We start from the raw sequence: 20,805 nt of genomic DNA, 5'->3' as shown, positions 1-20,805 counted from the left end.
GTGTGCAGTTTTTTTTTTCATTGTTTTGGGTTTTTTTTTATGGTGGATATGTACCTTGGCTACAGTCCGCGCGACTGGGCTCTGAATGCCTGTGGGTGTACACATTAACCCCATAATGAGGCAGATGGCTCGAGGTCCCTATGCCTTTCACAGGGGGGTGAAGGCGAGGTCGGGGACTTCAGAAGGTGAAAGGGTTAAAGTGGACAGCGAGGATGAACTTTCTCCTTTTTTTAAAACTCAGTTTGTTACAGTTTGGTGAAAAACACACTGTAGCTGTGAAGGGTTTAGCTGTGAATAATAAAACCTCACGAGAAAGTTTGTATCCAGCCTCCCGTTCTCGAAATCACTGCTAAGAACCCGTCACCACTGCACAACACCAGCGGACACTAGAGAAAACTCAGGTGAGCAACAAAGACCTGGAGAGAGAAAGAGAGAGAGAGAGGGAAAAGAAAAAAAAAAGAAAATAGGCCCTCCTTAAGAAAGGCAAATCGGTGATTACCTGACGCTAGGGGTGCTGCAGATTTCTCCTCAACCTTCCACTGCATTCGCTTTGAGTTTTTTTAAAAAATGAACTGATCTTAGAATTATTCGATTTGGTCGATGTTTTTTTTTATTCACACGACGCTGCGCTGGATTTATTCCAAAGTTCGTTTTTTAATGAACGATATTGTCTTAATTTTTTATTGGTTCCCTTTTCTCCAAAAGCGTAAAACCGTCAACAATGAAGGCTCCAAAACTCAGAACAAAGGCTCGTGTGCAATCTATTGTCCTCACAAAGGTGTCATCACAGACAGAACAATAAAATCAAATATAAAATGAAACGAATAAATGAAGAAACTACGTCTTTCACGAACGAAAATTTGGCTACTTTGCGTAAAAATTATATTTAACGGAAAATATAAACAACACCCCCAAATATACACACACTCACATCTCAGTTAAATATTATATTATTACATTATTATTTATTCCATATATAATTCTTAATAATATCTATCTTAGGAATATTTTGGGAATTATTGTTCTCTATTAAATTATTAAAATATAGACACATTTCTCCCCTTTGAATCGCGCTGAGAAGCACCTGGCTGTTGCTCAGAGGCGACGTAAGCGATAGTTTCATGCAGTGAAATATTGGTATGAAATATACTGGCAGATATTATGACAACAATCTGTGATAAGAATCTCTCGGGGTCTGATAACGCATCCACTCGGTTCCGCTTACACCGTTTATTTTTTTATTTAAATCTGACATATTTTTGTTTTATCTTATGAAATATTTGTGATCACAGAAATACTGCACACCTTTTCATTTTCTCTGCGATTTTTTCTGAGACCTTCTGCGTTTACTTCATTAACTTCAGCTACAATTCTCACCAGAGTTTTAGCATTAATTTATTTTCGTGTTTGAATTTTCCCCGGACCCTGCCCTTCTTTTGTTAAACCGCGATCTCGGAGAAGGCTCTTACCTCGGGCGTCTCAACAGAGGCTGAATTTTGCTTTGTCTTCTTGGAATAAGATTAAGAAAACTACCAGAGTAAAGCTCCACGCAGTGAGTGGCGAGTGTTTATTTCCAGGCCGTTTTGGAAATGGAATGAAAGGGATTAGGGTTTTGGTGCTTGACTTGTTAAGGCAAACTTGTTGGAGAAGTCATAAAATGTTGCGTGTTTCTCAGATTGGATGTGGCGATTTTCTCGCGCTGGTTTTATTGCTGTAAGCCCCTCGCCGGCTGTTTGCAGTCTGTAAACACAACTGACCTGCAATAAAACCCACATGTTTTATTCTCACTTGCTGCTTTCTTGACCTCTCCACAAATCTCACACTCGCCCCGCTCGGCTCCACGGTACGGAGTAGGTTTTAAAAAATAGAGTAGGATTCTTTCTTGCGTGTGTTTTTAGCTTGGAATTGAACAGAAAACAAAAATGGCGTCATAGACGAGCGACGTTATAATTGATTTATTTCTTTGTTTAATTTGTTGATACACATTCTGGGAGACTTTGCCCTTTGTGACTGTACTCAGTGGAAAACGTGAGACATTTTTGAAGAATCTTTGCCCCTTTAGCAGCATGTTTGCGAAGGGAAGGAGCGATCCATTAAGGTCGTAGACAGATTGCTCGTACACTTGGAGGCAGACCGCTCCAGGTGCAGCACCTTGACATGGAGGAGGTGCTGTCAAGGTGAGCAAGTCCATCAATAGCTGTCCAGAGGAAACCTGTCATCTATATATACCCTGTAGATCCGGATTTGTGTGAACACACTTACAGTCACAAATTCGTATCTAGGGGAGTATGTAGTTGATATATAGCCCACCCTCCAACATCAACGGAAGATGAAGACGCTGTGTCTATTTATAGCCTCCTCGTATAAACCACGCATAGTAGGAACCAGTTGTTATGCGGCAGTTTTATTAATTTTAATATTTAACTTCATCCACTACCCAGTGATGTCACCGGTATTTTGGCTGCCATGTGACCACCTCTTTGGAAGCCCAGTCTGTTAAACTCCAGCGAATGCTACACCAGAGCACTTGCAGCAATGGGAAAAACAAAGCCAAAGCTAATGGTAATGTGCACCGCAATTATTATGCGTGCTGTGTAAATGGGAGCGCGAGGATAAACGCGCTGTTTGGAGGAGAGTGACTGCGCCGCGCGCTTAAATGCAGAAGGTCTCGGTTTTGATTTAGGAGGCATTGGAACCTGAATTAGTTGATGAATTTTCTATCGATCCTAAACAAGCCCAGATTCATCTCTGACACGCAGATCACGCCACCTCCATTCTTTCCCCGTTATTAGCGAGTGCATAAGAGCTTGGCCGGAGCGAGCCCCCTGCATCACTTTCCCCGGTCTCGCTTTTCAGGAGGGACCGGGCCAAAAGTATTTTCAAGTTCAAAACATTTGAACTATGCTTTGGAGGGGAGTGTGAACGTTCTCGTTGCAACTGTGGAGCTGAAGGAGGGCGCGAGGGCGGAGGGAAAAGGAGGGGTGGGGGGATTGTGGCTCAGCCTCGGAGGTCCTTTCGTGTTCACAAAAGTCCGGAGAGCTTTTTTTTTTTCTGATCGCTTTTTATATTGTTGTTGTGCTTCTGTCACGAGCGCACGAAGCCCACGCCAAGAAACATACACACAGCAGAAAATGAAGCGGGCGGCTGTTGGGAAGTACGCGCTGATGCTGAACCCAGTCTAAACTGCCCATTCGCATTTCCTTATCCGGGAATGGCGAGGATCCACGCCATTGGCTGCCGCCGTCACATGGACTCTTAACTTTGTTCACTTGACAGAAAAGTAGGAGGGTTCTACGAAACAGGAAAACGAGTAAAGGGATAGATATAAATTTTAGTATATTTTGTGTTGCAATTCAAAAGAAATTAATGGCCATGAGTTCCTATTTGATCAACTCCAACTATGTGGACCCCAAGTTTCCACCCTGCGAGGAATACTCCCAGAGCGACTACCTTCCCAGCCACTCTCCGGATTACTACAGCGCCCAGAGGCAAGAGCCAGCCTTCCAGCATGAGTCGCTCTACCACCACCAGCGATCAGACCCGCCCTACGCGCCGTGCCGGGGTCCGGCTCAGCCCGCCGCGGTCATGTCTCCTCGGGGTCGCGTCCTGAGCCCCGCCGCGCTCTCGACCCCGCTCCCAGAGCCCAGCCATCACTGCTCGGACTCGGTCACTCCGAGCCCGCCGCCCGCCTGCGGCCAGACGCCTATGAGCCAGAGCACTCCTGCAGCCGCGTCGCGGAAAGACCCCGTGGTTTACCCCTGGATGAAAAAAGTCCACGTAAACATCGGTAAGTGCGGCTCAACTTCCATCCTCTTCGCGCCCCGGCTCTGAATGTCGGCCGCTAGGAATCTATCGCTCCCCTCAGCGAAGTAGCCCTTGCTGGAGATTTACGATCGGCTGTTTGCAGGGCAATATAATTACACCCTCCATAAATTTTTATTGCACTTCTTCTCCAAGCACCTTTTTTTGAAGTCTGCGCGACCTCCTCGCTCTCATTTCTTCCCCGGGAAGGTTTTATGAGCACTCTACTAACCCATAAGTTACGTTTTATGTTTTGGTAATTTGATTTTAAGTGGTTGCTTGTATAAACATATACTTTCCTCTGTCACTTCGCCATTGGTCGCTGGGAAAAAAAGTTTTATGACGGATGAAATATTGGCATTTATGAAGATAATAATAAAACACTAATGGGAGCGCAAACAGAAGTCTGTTAAGGGCCTGGTGTAGTTTTCGGCGATGATTAGCGAGTTTTAACGCTATCGCGAGAAGTCTTAAGATGGAGGCAAATGAGGCTTTGGTAAAGTCCCTGTTAAACACGTTCCTTTAAGGACCCACGGCTCTAAATCGGCCCTCTGCTGCAGCTGTGCTTCCCCTGGCATTTCCACACGTTAAAGTGTGTCATGTTTTAAAGGATAGTGGCTGCAGCTTTGTGTTGTGACACCGTGGCGCCACTCTTCGTCTAATAACCCACTGCACCGGATTCCTGGCCTCGTTTTCATTTATTTATTTAATTATTATATTTATATATATTTATTACAGTTAGAGGAACACGCAGTCCGCTTCCACGCAGGGCTCACGCGTGTGATGTCGGTTCCTCAGACTCAGTCGTGAACGTGTGGGTGCTTGTGCATGCTTATGTCTTGGGTGAGTTTGTTGTGTGACTTGTTTGGTAACGTGTGGCTCTCTTTGTGGCTCTCTTTCCCCACAGTGAGCCCGAACTATTCGGGGGGCGAGCCCAAGCGCTCGCGCACAGCTTACACGCGCCAGCAAGTTCTGGAGCTGGAGAAAGAGTTTCACTACAACCGCTATCTGACTCGCAGGCGCAGAGTGGAGATCGCCCACACCCTCTGCCTCTCCGAGCGACAGATAAAGATCTGGTTCCAGAACCGGCGCATGAAGTGGAAGAAAGACCACAAGCTTCCCAACACCAAGATTCGCTCCTCCAGCCACTCAGCCAGCTCCAACCCCACTCCAGTTCAAAGCCGAGCTGGCGGACCTCCGCCGAGCCTATAGCTGCACTCCTTTGCACTCCTCAGAAGAACATTCTCTTCCTTGAGAAATAAAGGAAAAGAGAGAGAGAGAGAGAGAGAGAAACCTCAGCGAGGCGTGGAGGATTGTAGCCACATTGTCTCACCCCTTCTCCCTCTCAACGCTCCTCAACCACAGGGATAATAACACGAGGTGGGCTGAAGCGGAGGCGCGAAAAGCAGCGCTAGGAAAATGGCTTTTAAACACACAAATGGGGCGAAAACTCGAACTCCAAACACTTCCACAGATGGGCTCCCTCCCGGGTCCGGTGCCCAGTCTTACCCCGCGCCCCTCTCCTCCTTCCCCCGCCCCGCTCTCGCTCCTGCTCCCTCTGCCCCCCTCCACTGCAGCAGAAGGCGGCAGATAGTTTTCAGATTTGGTGAAGATGGATCCGTGTTTCATCTTTAATCATGCCAAGCTCGAGCCCATTTGTCATGTTTACTCTGTGGTACAAAGGACGAACCGTGGGCCTGCCCATTACCTCGACGTCTAGCGTTGTGCTTAATAAATGAGTCGCCTTGTTTTGTCAAGAGCCATTTTCTAACTGCATTTCTTTCCCTCTGCTGGCTCCTAGCCTAGAAAACTATAGCTGGACGTTGTTCTCGTAATATGAAGTTGCTTCTTTTGTTTGTTTGTTTGTTTTACTCCTCCTCTAACGTTAACCTCACATGTAATCTTTTGATTTGCCAACGGGACTGATACAGCTCGAGCTGTGGTTTTCACACGAGGGGACTCGGCACGTTCTGGGCCCAATTTCCCAAACGCTTCGTGGCATTAGGATGATGTTAACTGGAAAATACAGAGAGAGAGAATTCACGATGATGCCACCTCCACCGTTTAACCCTGATCTTAATTCTACGAAGTCTTTGGGGAAACCCAGCCCTGAAGTCTTATTGTTATTATATTTTAGCGTATTTCAGATTGAGAATATGAACCTCAGACCTTCTGTAGCACCGTGTCTGATCAAGGCGTTGTTCACTTTCAATGCAAGGGAATAACAGTTGAATGAAGCTGGGCAGAAACACAACCAAATCCGGTACAATGCAAAGCGTTGGAAAGAGAGCACTGCTAAATACTCTTTGAATTACCTCAGTTGCAGTAATTGTTGATATTTTTTTTCTTTGTTTGTTTGTTTTTATTTAGATTTATGAAGTGACCGGATGTTTCGAATTCATTTGAATGAAATGCAAATATCTGCAAAAAATATCTGCATTACTTTGTACGTGGAAATGTAATTTAATTCTGTGTGTGCCAGGGTTGTATAGAGAACAGTGCGTATATTGCATGGATGATGAATACACTTTATTTTTCGTTTCCCTTGTTTTGTTCGTCTCCGAATATTGTTTGTATTTCACCTCAAATAAACACGTGCACATGGCCTCTTCCCTCACTTCTTCATTTCGTTCTTTGTTCCATGTGAGAAACCATATTGGTTTAGTATCTTATCTTTTACAAACCAATTCATTTTACATTCCAAAGACCAATCCTTGCAGTGATATTGTCTTTCCCCTTCGTTCATATTTGTATGTCGCCCCCTCTCTGCTTCCGCCTTCCACTGTCTTCCTTTGTTATTTGTAAATAGCTATAGAAATTTAATAAATCGTTCAAAACCGAGCTCTGTCTTTCTTCTTGTGTCCCGTGCTGCTGTGGATTCCAAAAGCCAGGCTACGCTCTTGAACGCTGCACAAATTGTATTTCGCGATTTGTAATATGAAGTGATGTATGCGAAAGCAAACACCGTGCTGATTGGGTTGTGGTGGGTGTTGGAGCGGGTTTTGGTTCGGATTTTGAGTGTGGACCTGTCTGGAATATCCGCGCATATCTGCCGTGGTGATTTATATCGCCAGGCTGCGAGTAATCCTGCTACATTACGCCTTGTAATCTTGCTCTAAATCACAAACCCCTTGGTTTCACTCTCTTCTCTCCTTAATTTAACGCTGCACACACCGCTGCCCGTGCAGCCCGAGAAAGCCCCTCCAAATGTGCGTCCCCCTTTTTCGAAAATAAGCCGAATAAAAAAGGGGGGTTCTCGGCTCGTGGCTCTTTAATGCTTTAATGAGTGTAATTTTTGCACAACAGCTCGGAGTGTATTTGCCAGCGCGAGCTGTGTGTTTTTTATATTACAAAGGAGCGGGCCGGTGCCATAGCTCAAACGCTGACAACCAAATAGATAATCAAGAAGACAAATGGCTTCTTTTGGATGGCGCAGCCCTTGTATTAATTTTCATTTTCTTTTCTTGGAGCAGGTATCGAAAATATAGAGCCGGAGAAAATAACATTCCGTTTGCCGGCGTTGAACTTTAAACAAAAGTATGGCCTTAAATTGGTCTGCTAGCATTCCGTGGCACCGAGAACATTTTTCTATTACTTGCTCGTTGATATCAGCGGCTCTTTTCGCCGCGTCTCCAGCCCCGGCCATTTGTCTGTTTTTCTCCCCTTTATTTATGAAATGTTCTCTTGAAATTACAAACGTCACAGACTTCAAGCGGGAAAAAAATGCCAATGGAAACACGTCATAAACAAGCGTTTAATACACTTAAAAATTACGGCGCTTTTATATTCGCTAAATATCAAACTATAAATCCAATGTTGCCACTTCTGCGGGGGTCACGTGTTGCGTAAGAGATGAACGTATTCAAAAAATTTAAAAAAGATGCATTTTTTAAAAAAAATAAATGGTAATCCAATATAATTAAATATAGAAAAATAAAAATAACTATTTTATATAGAGAATAAATATAATGAAATATATAAATGCTAATTTTATTATCTATATTTATATATATATAGATAGTTAACCCTTTGTTATCGTGTGATTCTTTAGGCCTTTATCATTTGCAGCAGTTGTTGAGCAAATCAGGGCTTAAATGAATTTGCGTGTGGCATCTGCTACAATGTGCACCTTGGAATTCTATTCTCACCCAAAGCCCTGCCATATTTTTAAGGGGCGGAAAAAAAGGAGAAAGAAAACGGGAGAGACTTCTGCCTCGGAGGTCTGAATAGAGACGAACAGATTTCTTTTAAGGGTTTCAAAAGTTCATCGCCATTATTTGCAGACAGAGGCCCTAAGAAAAATGTGAGAATTATACAGAAAAATCATTAATCACAGCTTCTCTTTAAACAAGTCTTCTCTCTATTGTCATTCAGCAGCACAACTGCACGGACCTTCTGCTACGAGGGCAGTGAAGTCTTGGAGGACACTTGAAGACACCCCCCCACACCACACTACCATCTTCTATTCACAAGACAAGTCATGCCACAAGAAAACATTTGTGTGTGTGTGTGTGTGTGTGTGTGTGAGAGAGAGAGAGAGAGAGAGAGAGAGAGAGAGAAGGGTCCCATCCCTGCAGTAGAGTCGTAGAGAAATGGCCACAGGAGAGAAACTCTTCGCGGGACCAGAGATGTCAGCGATGGAGGTAAAAGAGAGTTTTGTTGCTTTACGGCCTCTGCTCGCTGTCGGGTGGCTTAGGCGCAAATGTCGGGGTGTTGCTGCTGACCCGGGGCAGAAAATGTGACTTTTGTGAGCCGTCTGTTGTGTGTTTGTGGTCACTTGTTATTGAGGGGGAGGAGGGGGGAGTGTTGGGGGGGAGGGGGGGAGTGCAACTGGTTTTCTCTTGGCACCAGGTGTAGGAAGAAGCACCTTATGGATAGAGAAAGAAAGATAGAGAGGAGGAGAGATGGACAGAGGGATAGAGTCGGCGTGAATGTGTATGAGCACGCGCCCACGTGAGCCAGGTTGGGGGCAATGTTAGTATTAATCACTTTCAATCTACTTTACGCACGTGAACGTAGAGGCAGTTGGCGAATGTTAGCGTTCACTTCAGACGCACGTTGCTGTTGATCACGTGACCGCTGGCTAATGCCTGGAGTTTATGGCTGTTTATTTCTTTTGCAAGTCATATTGGGCTTTTTTTGCACGACGCTGCAGTTTTGCCGGTCTTCTGGGTGGCACGCAGGTGCAGGGACGGTCGAGGATGAATTGTTTCAATGCCCTATTGGTCCAAAAAAAACAAACAAAAAAAAAACACGAGAATTAAAAGGACGCCCAAAAAAAGCAACAGAAACAATTTGCCTAAACCCAACGACATGCAGCAAATTGCTTCGAAGCTGCTGCATGTTGCTGTGTGTGCTCAGATGAGCACCACTGCCTCCGATCCGCGCTCACCGGCGTTTAACCCCTGCGAATCAATTGGGAGCGCGCATTGGAACAGGCCGGCGGTTCTGGCTTACGGCGCTCGCCATCCCTCTGTGGACTCGTGGGGCATGAAGCGTGGTGAAGTAACAGAAACAAATGGGGAAAATATAGGCCCTTAGTATTGGAAGAAGTTGAGGGATGAGGGGAAAAAAATCAATGCTCGGAGTGGGCAGCAGCAGCAGGATGGGGCTGCGGTGGGTTCAACCAGAGGACACGTTGTTTCTGACCGATTAGGTCTGTTGCGAAGGCACAGACTGACCCTTTGAAACCCCTTGACCCGGCGCGGGCTGGACAGCGCTCTGCGTTACACGGTCAGCAAGGCCCCGGGGCGAGTTTGTCATAACAGCGCGGTCGGGGCACTGTAACCTGAGGGCAGCGCGCTATCTCTTCCTTCAGACAGTCGTGTAAACCAACGGGGCCCTTAAAACAACACGAGTCGCGGCCTTGCCAAGACCTTTTCTTCCACAGGTCTTCCTTGTTTCTGTTTGAGGGCCTTGGATAGACTGTTCCTTCACCACGTGCACCACAGTGCTCTCAGCACTCCTCCACAGGCCCCGAGGAGCCCACATTACACACTGGAAAGAAAAAGAAAAAAGGGCTAGACAGCTTTGCTATGTGTGCACCACAGAAACACTGCAAATCTACCTTTAAAGACACAGCAGTGGTCCCAGGATCCAGCTGTGAACCTCAGATTTGATCGTGTACCTGCGTTGGCTTTTCCAGGGCATTAAACTTTTCGTGTTCTAATGTTTTGAAAGAAAAAAAATAAAAGGAAAAGGGACAAACAAAGTGGAGACAAATAGAGCACGTAAAATATATTATTTGAATTTGGCTGAACGTGGTGCTATTATCGTCATATTCACGATAAAGTGCACTATTTTGCGGTATGTTGTGTCTGAAGCGTAGCGGGCAATTTCCAACGCACTCAAACAATCCCACAATGCACCGCAAAAAAGTAGCGTCCAACCCCACAATCCACTGCATGGGTTTGTAAAAAAAAAACTGCATGTGGTTGTGTCTGAAATCGTTCACCACTCTCCATTCTTGTGCACTGTATAGTGAAGAATACACGGAACATATTTTAGACAGCACCAGTTACCCACATATTGAAGACGTGCCCTTGTGAGTACGCAAGGGTTTTCAGAATATCATTGCAGTTATTTTTATTTCATATTGACTCCACGCCTCCCAGTGTCTAAGCGTTTGATCACAACAGTCTGGACAATGGCACCCAGTTTCCCTCAGAATTCGTACCAGCCACACAATAGTACCCTCAGACCCTTGTTGTGTATTTGAAGGTACAATGGTATTACACCCACGCACGCTGCCCTTTATTGTGGCACTGCTTTCAAGGCGAGAGGAAGCGCGAGGCCCTTCCAGCGCGGAAATATGACGGCGATTTTGTATGACAACGCCTCGTATTGTATCATGTAAGCCCCCACCCCTCCCTCTACCTCGCCTTCCTCCTGCTTCTCCACTCCCTTCTTTAAAAGCCCTCCAAGATTTGTTGGAAAGCGGTCACTTGGCCCTGCCGCGCGGCTGTGGTGGTGTGGTGCCTGTTTTAGCTCACGCCGCTAATTGCGAAACAAATAGCCCTCGCGCAATGCTGAATTATTATTGTGAAAAGCCGCAGAGCGGAGGTCAACGCTGCGTAGTCACTGAGATATATGGCCCGCGCGCGCCAGCTTTGTGCTCATGGGCCGCGCGCGCGCGCATGTGTTAAAAAAAAAAAGAGACATATTAAGTAAGGCAAAGGACCATTGTTAACAATGCCAACTAAAAGCCAAGCGTCCTCCCCGCTGCCTCAGGAATCTCCCCCAGCATCAGTATCACTGGAGTATTCCTCCAATCCGCCCGCGCGCAGGATTCCCAGCTATTTACTAAATATGGCCCTTCCTTTATTTCCAGGGACGCTGTGGCACGCGCGCATTCATTTCTTTTAGCTCGCTATCTTCCCAACTGGGTGCTCTTCATTTGATATTAATATTTAACTAACTCAATGGCTGCTGTGATACACATTCCATTATGGCCTCGGAGAGGGAGAAGAGTAATGAGCGCGCTCACTAAAGAGGAAGATTCTGGATTCCGAGGAAGCTGGATTTTTTTTTTATTCCAAAGCCTCGAAAAACGTGCAACATCAAATTACCAACGCGCACATTTCAGCAGCCACTGCTCACAGCCCCAGTCTGAGTACAACACACACATCAGGAGCACTGCACATCGGCCCACTCTCACTCACTGTAGTGGAAAATAAATCAACGTCAATAATAATATACAACAATATAAGAGTAAAAATAAACACAGTGCACAATGGAAATATAATTAAGAACATATTATTATTATTATTATTAGTAGTAGTAGTAGTAGTAGTTATAACAATAATAATAAAGTAAATGGGTAAGCTCCTGATCTCAGAACTGTTTTTAGCTGCTAGCATTAAATCCCCAACGCCTGCACTGAGACATGAATTAGCTCCTTGTTTTCTGCCGATTTTAAAGCGTTTAAACAAACGCTGGATTAAAGCAGATCGCCCCGCAGCCCCGCGGTGTCGCGCGCTCAGTGCGTTAGAGAAAGCCGCTGCGCGTTCCCCGCGTTTGACAGATTTACGGTCCGCAATAAAAGAAGAGATGCGCGGCGCCGTAAATCAATCTCCGCCGCTCTGAATAAACCTGGCCTTTAGCTCAGCGCACTGTTTACACACAGACACACACACACACACACAATCCAGGCTGTACACACTGAGTGAAAATCTTCAAACACAACGTTAATCAGAAAAAGAGGGAAGGATGATGGGGGTAATATTGTGAATGAGGCCGGTAGTGCTGTGTCTGTGTCTGTGTGTGTGTGTGTGTGTGTGTGTGTGTGTGTGTGTGTGTGTGTGTGTGTGTTGCTCAGAGCTGCAGGGTTTCTCTTGATTCTATTGTTACTGAGAATTTGTCTTCTCCCACCTCTGAACGGGGTTTGGTCAACACTAACAGCCCCATTCAGTTTTATAATAATAATAATAATAATAATAAATACAATTATTATATGTATGTTTTATTATTGGTGTTGTTAATAATAAAAAATAAATACATTAAAAATACAATAAAATACAATTATTATATTTATTTTATTGTTGCTAATAGTAATAATAATAATAATAATAATAATAATAATAATAATAATAATAATAATAATAATACTGTGGATTTGGGCTCACTCGCTCTCTTTGAATGCCTCGCCTCTTTTACAAAATAATCTTTCATTAAAATTAGCCTGACACCTGATATTTTCATTCTTTCTTTCATTCTTTTTGTTTTTTCTTTCTTTCTTCCTCTAGTCACTGCTCTGAACTGGTCTTTATTATTGTTTTGTTATTTTTTTAGTTTAATAAAATAACGATAACAGCGATAAAAACCACAAAAACAGATGTATATTTTCAGAGGGATTCTCGTGCACACACAGTATATATTTGGGCTGGTCCAGGTGCTTCACTGGGGGCTTGGGGGCTGCTGAACAGTCTGTGGTGCGCTATAATCTGATCAACAGCAGTGTTGACGTTACAGTGTGTGGCACTGGCGCATCTTTCATTGTCTTCGTTGTTCACACATTTTCACAAGCGCTTCCAACTTCACATTGTCGCCTTTATCCCTACGTTCTGCGTCTCCGAGTGGGACAGAGACGAGCGTTTAATTTTCCTCCCCAAAACAGAGACACGCTTTTACAGCGAAGTTTATTCCGTAACCCCCGAGTTGCTCCGACTGTTGTAGCAGAGAAAGGAGAATTGGCAGCTAGTGCTTTAGACTTCCCCATGTCCACAGCGAGTCCTGCTATTGTGTGACCTTCAAGAGTCTCGGAGTGAGTCCGTTCCTTTTCACCAAGCCCCATGCCTATTGTCTGCGTTTTGTCTTAGCCCTGTGCAGAAGGGGATCGCTGCTATTGTCTCCCATAACTCTCAAAAGGCAAGGGTCTTCACAAGAGATACCCCACTCTTTCACTCATCTGCTGCATGGTACCTGTCTTTAATTTGCAGAGAACGTTGTGGTCAAACTCCTGATCGCTTTGCACAGTGTGTATTTGTTTTCTTATACTTTCCTTCAAAGAAAAAGTCTTTTGTAAATGTTCTTATTAAATTGGTTGCTGGCACTGTTACTGCTCAACGCTGGGAATGGGTTTCTAACCAGCAGCGAGTTCGCCACGTTGAATATATACGTTACAGGGGGGAAATGAAACAATAATATTTAATTTATTATTATTATTATTATTATTATTATTATATTTATTATTGTTGTTGTTGTTGTTTTATTTTATTTTATTGTGCAGAGTGTGCTGCGGGTCCTATACAATATACAGTGCGCAAATACAATAATGCTAAATGCTGTGGCCAAATCTTAAGCTGTTTATTGTTAGTAAAAAATAAATACACGTGAAAACATATGAAGAAAAATAGAAGCAATACCGATGACCAATGCATGGTGATGTTATAAAATACTGAGCAAAGTAGGACAGTCCAGTGCAGAGTTCCTAAAGTTTATTAACATCCCGCTCACTTACCCCTTTAGTAAATAACCGCAAACAAAAACACACGCCTATAAAACACGACACGAATTTCTCCTTATAGCGAGAGAGAGAGAGAGAGAGGGAGAGAGAGAGAGAGAGAGAGAGAGAGAGAGAGAGAGAGACACGCAAGAAACTTGAGAGAAAGGCTGTGCAGTGGTGGGTCATAGTGGTCCCGCGAGCGTGCAAGCCGAGGTACCCCATCCCCCTCCTGGTCACGTGATTCATTAAATAATTAATGCAGTGGTTGCAGAATAGATATGTATTCGTCAGGAATATCGCAGACATGGTCTCCTAGTGTCTGACGTGAAATTCAACTGTCCTTTTAAAAACAAGCCCTATAGCAGAGCGAAAAAAAGCCACGGCACAGACCCTCGCGGAGGCTGCAATAAAACAAATTTGGACGGGGGGGGAGCATCTTCACCGTCTCGGAGCTTGTGAGTATAGCGGAACGCGGGGAAGCACGCGACTACCACCACCACCATCATCACCACCACCACCACCACCACCGCCGCCGCCGCCGCCGACATCCACCACCGCCACCACCACTGGGGCTCGCGCCCGTCGCCCTGCATTTGTTTACTCTTTATGGTGTCGCTGGTAAATATCTTCCGGAAATATCCATCCTCACCATTCCTCGTCATCCTGCATGTGTCTCCAAGCCCATCATCCTCCATTCGTTTGGAAGCAGTGATACCTGCCCTCGCATTTCAAACCATATCGCCTTCACATATATAAACAAACATAGATATCATTTATTAGTTTTCCTTCTTTATTCTGCTCACCGTCAACACAACCCATCTTTCTCTCTTTTCCTCCCTCTGCATGTCTCTCTCTCCCTCCCTCTCTCTCTCTCTCACTCTCTCACTCTCTCACTCTCTCTCCCTTTCCAGCCAGGTCCTTGGCTTGATTTATAGTGATATGTGTGTCAGCGGCAGCGGGGCTGCCATTGTGTATTTGTGAGGGAGTTGTGTTGTTTATGGCCGTCTTCGCGATAAATCATCCCTCTTCTGAAAAAAAGAAAAAAAAATGATTGGCGAGCGATGATACGCGGGAACGAGGGAAGAGCTCGGGACGGACTCGCGCTAAGCTCGCCGGCATTTTTCGCCTTCACACCGGCGCGGGGAGCTCTATGCCTCTGCCTTAACTCAGCTCCCCCATTTTGCCCCCAAAGTTGATTATCGCGAGCGATACACGGCAATGGATCAGGGACTAATATGGGGGGCTAAGTAGCTGGAGGTCTTGAGTTACTGAATCCGCGATTACCAATTAAGGGAAGATTTGTTTAAATTTGCCAAACCGGGAACGCCTCGTCGCCATGCAAATCTCATAAAAGAGCGTTTTCCCGCCTGCAAAATTCATAGCCAGGGGTCTCGCGCTCGAGCACGCAGCCGCTCTCCGTCAGAGCATTAAAAACTTAATTGGAATACGAACTTAGTAAAGGTGGTCTGCTCCAGCTTTGGGCGAAACGACCGGCCACGTCTTCCCTCAGCCTCGGGCCACACACACAGACTAGCTCCAGAAGATATTGCTCTTCATATTCTGACACCCTTTGCCTGCTTGTACTTTGGACAAATAGATATTTCGCCCGTTCATCAACATCCAGGCACAGAGAAAGACCGCCATTGCCCTTTAGTCCCAGAGAAGAGGAGATCTGGAATGGGCTGAGAGATCTCCTCACACTGGTTAGCATGCGTTAAAGAGACACGCTAGCTCTTTAGCTTCTACACCGAGGGGAGGTTTGTTTGCTCCTAACCTCATTTATGACGTGTTGGTTGAGATGGTATTAATTGTGCACATGCGCTGCTGAGGGTCAGGACTTCAAACAAAGGAGTCGACTTTTCTTTCCAAAAGCAGGCTTTTGTTTATTTACGTTTATTCATTTTACACAAACACACACAACTCAGAAAGAGAACAATGTAAAAAAAATCCAGACAATTACAACAGAAATAGTACACAAAATATACAGTGTTTATAAGTTAAACAACAGCAGTTACAACAACAATAATAACAATAATAATAGGGAAAATAACAGTGCTCATTGCCCAGTACCATTCCATCTTTCCTTCCCTCTTCCTCTGGGCAGAACAAACCTTTTTGTAGCAAAATTAGAACAATTCAGCGGCTGTTATCAAATATTAATGGGCGCAGCTGCATGAGGTGAACACCTTCAAACTGTCTAATTCCAGCGGCGCTCCTTGTTGCCGGGCGCAGTGTCAAAAACAATTTCGGAGCTCATTTTGGTGGATGCTTTAGGGCGAGGAGATGGGACATCCTTTATTCAGGGCATATCTCATGTCTGATATGCGTTCGCTGACAGCAGAGTGAAGGTTGAGTAAAGGATTCCAAATAGCAGTCAGTTTGGGTCGACATTTAGCTTCACAATATACATATAATACAGCAACAAAACACGGGCGGGGATTAGTTTCAGGTTCTAGTAGTGAGAGTTATTATTATTATTAGTAGTAGTAGGAGGAGGAGGAGGAGGAGGAGGAGGATGAATAATAGAATTATAACATATTGTGGCACTAAAACAATAGCAGTATAAATGTAATTATTGTTATCATCTGAAACAACATGATTCAGTATCAATATAAAAAATACATAAGACACATTGGTACATTGATCAAGGCTAAAATAGCTAATCATCTTTCTGAGAATAACATGCCTTAGAGAAAACCACAGCTAGGTGCCACAATTTACCAGTGGAAAAACAAAACAAATCCACTTCACACCGCTGCATTTGGCTAATTCGATGCCGATGTGTGTCAGAGAGGCGTGTTTAGCTTTTCATTTCTTTATCAAAGAGCATTGCAGTACATTTGTGCTGGCTGGAAAACCCACCTCTTGAAACAATACACCCATGTGTGGCGGCCATATTGTGCTTCAGATTCTGTCGACCACTAAAACGAGGAATATTTAGTGTGCTTTCATTTCTAATTTTCCCCAGTACTTATTAAACACAGCAGCTCGCCCAGAGTTGATCGAATGGCAAGGAAAACGAAGTTGGGTCGTAATATGAATTAGTGTTTGTGCTAAAACTAGAACGCTGTCTTATCGGCTGCGTGCCCAAAATGGAAGACTGCAAGACGAAAATAGACTAAATCTAATTTACTTTACGAAGATAGACAGAAAAGACAGCTGTGAGGGTGAAATCTGATTTTTTTCTGGAATGTTCTTTAAAAGAATTCTTAATTTCAAAAGTCAAATGCTTCTTTTTATGTTAAAAATATAAAACACTACATTCTTATGTAAAAAGTGAATTGGGAAAACGTGTATTTAACGGCGCCAATAATCTCAGTAAATTCACACATAAAATACCACAGAGAATAAGACTAGTTTCGCCAAATAATCTAGCGTTAATTTGCGTGTGCAGCTGTGGCTAATAACCTCAACACCCCAAACATAACACTATATAAACACTAAGACTGAATTAGCCAGATAATCAAGTGCAAAATTATGAGCAAATTTAAGAAAATAGCCGTTCGCTCCTTTCATCGATCAATTGGCCTTTTACGGTTTTATTTCTCTGTTTTCCTTCTTCCCGCGTTTACGGGTGACCCTCAGCGACGCCTCTGATTTTTCAAAACTGTGCTCGCTGAGAGAAATGATGAGCCTGGTTCGCAAAAGAGGCCTGTGGAAAGAGTTTTACGCACTATCTTCTGGTGTATTATCTCACTGCAGCTCGGCCAGGTGTTTCCCCGGCCTCATAAGGCTGGAATGATTAGCCGTCTAGAAATAAATCAATATCAAAGCTCGCGCTAATTCATAACGGTCTGAACAGAGGCAGCGATTGAGAGCGTATGAAAAATGAGCGCAGAAACGATATCCACAGGCAACGCGGAGGGTTTTTCAACCGGTTGAGGATCAGGGGGGAACGCGATAAGAGAGAACCGAGCCGGAAATGTTCAGAGGGGGGGACGGCCGCCTTTTTTATGCAGCGTCTAAGAATAGCACGGATACTATCATCACGCTTTTACATCGCTATAATTGAACTTCCCTTGCGCTCGTGAGTGTGTGTGTGTGAGGGAGAGAGAGAAAGAGTGTGTGTGACAAAGAGAGACAGAAAGACAGAGATTGTGTGGGTGTTTTTCCGATCTGCGTAGGTAGAGTACACGCCGGCGAACAAAAGCAAACAAACAAGGCCAAGTACATTTGCAAATTTTGAAAAAACAGGACGTTCAATCAAATAACGGTCCAGTCGCACTCAGCAAGCCCGAGCTCTCCTCAGAACACCAACAGCCTGCTTCCGTTTGACTGCATACCCTTACAGGCAGAGGTATGGGCACCCATGCTCCAATTAGACTGTGAGGACACAACGCACCCGAATTCAAAATCGCTAAATGTGGCGTTTTGGGAAAATAATTATGTAATAAAGTGTGGCTGCTGGAGTTACGGTACGCGTTTAACTTCCCCCCAATTAATTAAATCTGCGCGTGCACATTTCAGTTCCTCTTCATACACAGTGTTGTGAACTTAGTTTCACTCATAAATCAAAGCCTTTCGTCTGAGCGGCGCCCAAACTCGTGCCCGTCCTCGTGGTTTTTCAGAAATGAGTTTTCTCTCACAATGTCAACGGGAAGCTGGCGATCAGACTCGCCCTTGCTGAAGCCCCCGGGTTGCAGTAAGCATATGGCCCATGTGTTGGCCGGTGTCGAGCACTTCTCTATTGGTCAGAGGAAGCCGGGTGCCTTCTCCACGCTGTGCGTTGCGTGCTGTCAGTGCACTGGTTCACTAGTTCAGCGTGTCAATCCGCGCTGCTTCGCGCAGGCAGCGAGAGGCTCTCAGACAGCTAGAGGCTAGAGGTGGAATCTTTCGCCTGCTGGTGACTGCTGCGCCTCAGGAATCACACGCCGAGATTTAGAGAAAAAAAAATAAATGCCCACATATTTCTGCACTCCAGCGCTTCAGCTTTAGGGCGCGAGCCGCATCTAAGTTATGTGTATGGATATAAGGACTTTACGAAAGCTAAGCTAACATCGCGCGCCGTCTCTCAGCCTCGAAATCCGTCCCAAGGGCGTCTTAAGCAAATATTCCAAAAGCCAGAGCCCTTCCTCGCTGAGATCCAAGGAATGCTGGAAGAAGTCAGGTAAGGTTTGCTAGCTCCAACTGGCCGCATGCTTGGATTCTTCCTCGTGTCCTGAGCTCCTCTGCCGACAAGTCATTAATTATCCGTCGTGTGACCCAAGCTAGAGCCATCCCTGGGTGTGCCCAGGCTCGAAAAGCTTTTGTTTCCAAACAGCCGAGGACAGATGCCTTCAAATAGGTAACTGAGTAAGGCTAAAGGTTGCCTGCCTCTCTCTCTCTCACTCTCTCTCTCTTCTTTACCTCTGGCTTATTCTAGTAAAGTTTCTATCAGCTTCTAAAAGTTTGCTCATTAGGGCAGTCGCGAGCGGGTAGGTGTTTTAGACTGGCCGAGAGATTGGAGAATAGACAGTGAAGGGTAGGTGTAAAAAGTAGACGCGTGTGCTGGTGATTTATGAGCCGAAGAAAGGGTTGCGTATATCACGCTCCCAGTTTTAGATCAGCCAACATTTCTTCTACTTTCCCACCAATTTACGCCAAAGGAATCCCAAAAAAAAAGAGGGAAATGCTCATATTATGACCACTACTCCCTCTCCTTGTCTTTGCTATTATTCTTTGTTTTCCAAAATTGTTTTCTAAGTGTGAAACAACTGGCGAGGTTCCTTCCTCTAACTTGCATGAGGCGCGAGGGGCGGCTAATAATTCAAATGTGGCCTCAAGCTGGATGCTGATATTGAAAGTTAATGTCTCCTTGGAGTTTCCCCGCTCCTTAGGTGTGTAAACACGGCCTCTTTAAAGAAATAAAACAATATGACTTTTTTGCGTCGCCTTAGAGCCTCCCACACACGAGGGGTTCATTAATAGGCTTTTTTTTTTGGAGTTTGAGTTTGGGTTTTCATGATTTCCACAGCTTGTGCATGTCATGGTGCCGTTAATTTGAGAAGATCCAGAGCCGTCAGTCTTGCATTCCTGAGCCCGTGTCGTTCAGTCAAGTTTTGATTTGTTTTGTTTTTTTTTGTTATAGCTACCATTCACACAAATGTAGACCATTGTTGAGGATAAAATCGAAATGTAAGGGGTGCTGGGGTCGTTAGATCTGAGCAGTACCAAGCAGTTGGCTGTAAAACGTGAATTAACGAAGATAGAGTGGAGAAACAAATCCCCCAAAATAATTTAATAAATAAATAAAATAATAAAAATCTTGCCAATGCTTTGCCCTGGGTTTTTTACGCTGTTGGCTTCATTATTCTCCCCACTCTAGATATTTCTCAGATAATCCAAAATGGTTGGCGCTTTTGTTGTTCCGCTCAGAGTCGTTAGCCCCAGCAGAAAAAGGATATTGTGACCTGGCGGTTTACGCTTTGTAAAGCACAGGTCTAGTTAAAACCACAGCAGTAAGTGACTATGATTTAATTGATTTAGTCATAAATCACTGACAGTTGAGGGAGCGCCAGAAGCGCAGGGAAAGTTAGAGTAGCCTGTAGTATCTTAAATATAACGGCTTTTATGGTGTCAGCTCTTTCCGCGTTTCCATACCATCACTATACCTTCCTTTAATATTTAGATGATAGCTTACAGCAGCCATTGTTGTTATTTTTCATGCCACACGATTTCAATATGTACGCAACAGCTGCCACGTAGGCGTATTTAAACACGCGCCTGGGTTTCTCTGATGGCAACAACTGCAATTCAACGTCACACACTGATGGCACTTCCTTATCTCTAATCTAAAGTTGCCATGCAATATTTCTAGGTGTCATTAAGCCGAACCGCACATCGGAGGCGCCTTCTCTGAAGTCGTTTGTCATATTTGGTGAGGTTGGCACTTTTCAGACCCACAGGGCATGGGGGGCTACGTTGACCCAGATCCCCCCCCCCTCTCTCTCTCTCACTCGTCTGCATTCACCCCAAGTTAAAAATTACCCATTCTAAGCCATTTGGTCTTTAAAAATTAACTTCGCCCAAAAAGAACGCTGACGGCGTGAGTTTTAGGCTGAAAGGTTTCTTGTTAGCGGAGG

At 44.7% G+C, this 20,805-nt stretch overlaps 2 protein-coding genes across 4 annotated transcripts in view; both read left to right on the top strand.

Annotated features, from left to right (window-relative positions):
* Window positions 1–20,805, top strand: part of hoxb3a (homeobox B3a) — a 55,375-nt gene that overhangs the window by 20,768 nt on the left and 13,802 nt on the right. Inside the window, exon 1 of one of the 3 annotated variants that reach the window (XM_066641556.1) lies at window positions 8,394–8,444. The exons of 1 other annotated variant lie outside the window; for it this stretch is intronic. The gene's annotated coding sequence lies outside the window, so the exon portion shown is untranslated. Of the gene's footprint in view, window positions 1–8,393; window positions 8,445–18,919; window positions 19,029–20,805 lie in introns of those variants that run through there. One more of the 3 variants, XM_066641558.1, reaches the window with a different exon arrangement.
* On the top strand, window positions 3,364–5,027 carry hoxb4a (homeobox B4a). Its single transcript, XM_066641565.1, has 2 exons — window positions 3,364–3,787; window positions 4,709–5,027. Exons 1-2 carry the CDS (start codon window positions 3,367–3,369, stop codon window positions 5,011–5,013), a joined length of 726 nt encoding a protein of 241 aa, XP_066497662.1. The 5' UTR covers window positions 3,364–3,366; the 3' UTR covers window positions 5,014–5,027.

The sequence above is a fragment of the Hoplias malabaricus genome, chromosome 13 (assembly GCF_029633855.1).
Source record: "Hoplias malabaricus isolate fHopMal1 chromosome 13, fHopMal1.hap1, whole genome shotgun sequence".
Classification (NCBI taxonomy): domain Eukaryota; kingdom Metazoa; phylum Chordata; class Actinopteri; order Characiformes; family Erythrinidae; genus Hoplias; species Hoplias malabaricus.
This window is presented reverse-complemented; position numbering and strand designations above follow the sequence as displayed.

Bases quoted from the DNA above. Each gene is read 5' to 3' on its own strand.
- hoxb4a (XM_066641565.1), top strand. From the start codon at position 3,367: ATGGCCATGAGTTCCTATTTGATCAACTCCAACTATGTGGACCCCAAG. The intron at 3,788-4,708 runs GTAAGTGCGGCT...CTTTCCCCACAG, and splicing joins AAAAGTCCACGTAAACATCG to TGAGCCCGAACTATTCGGGG.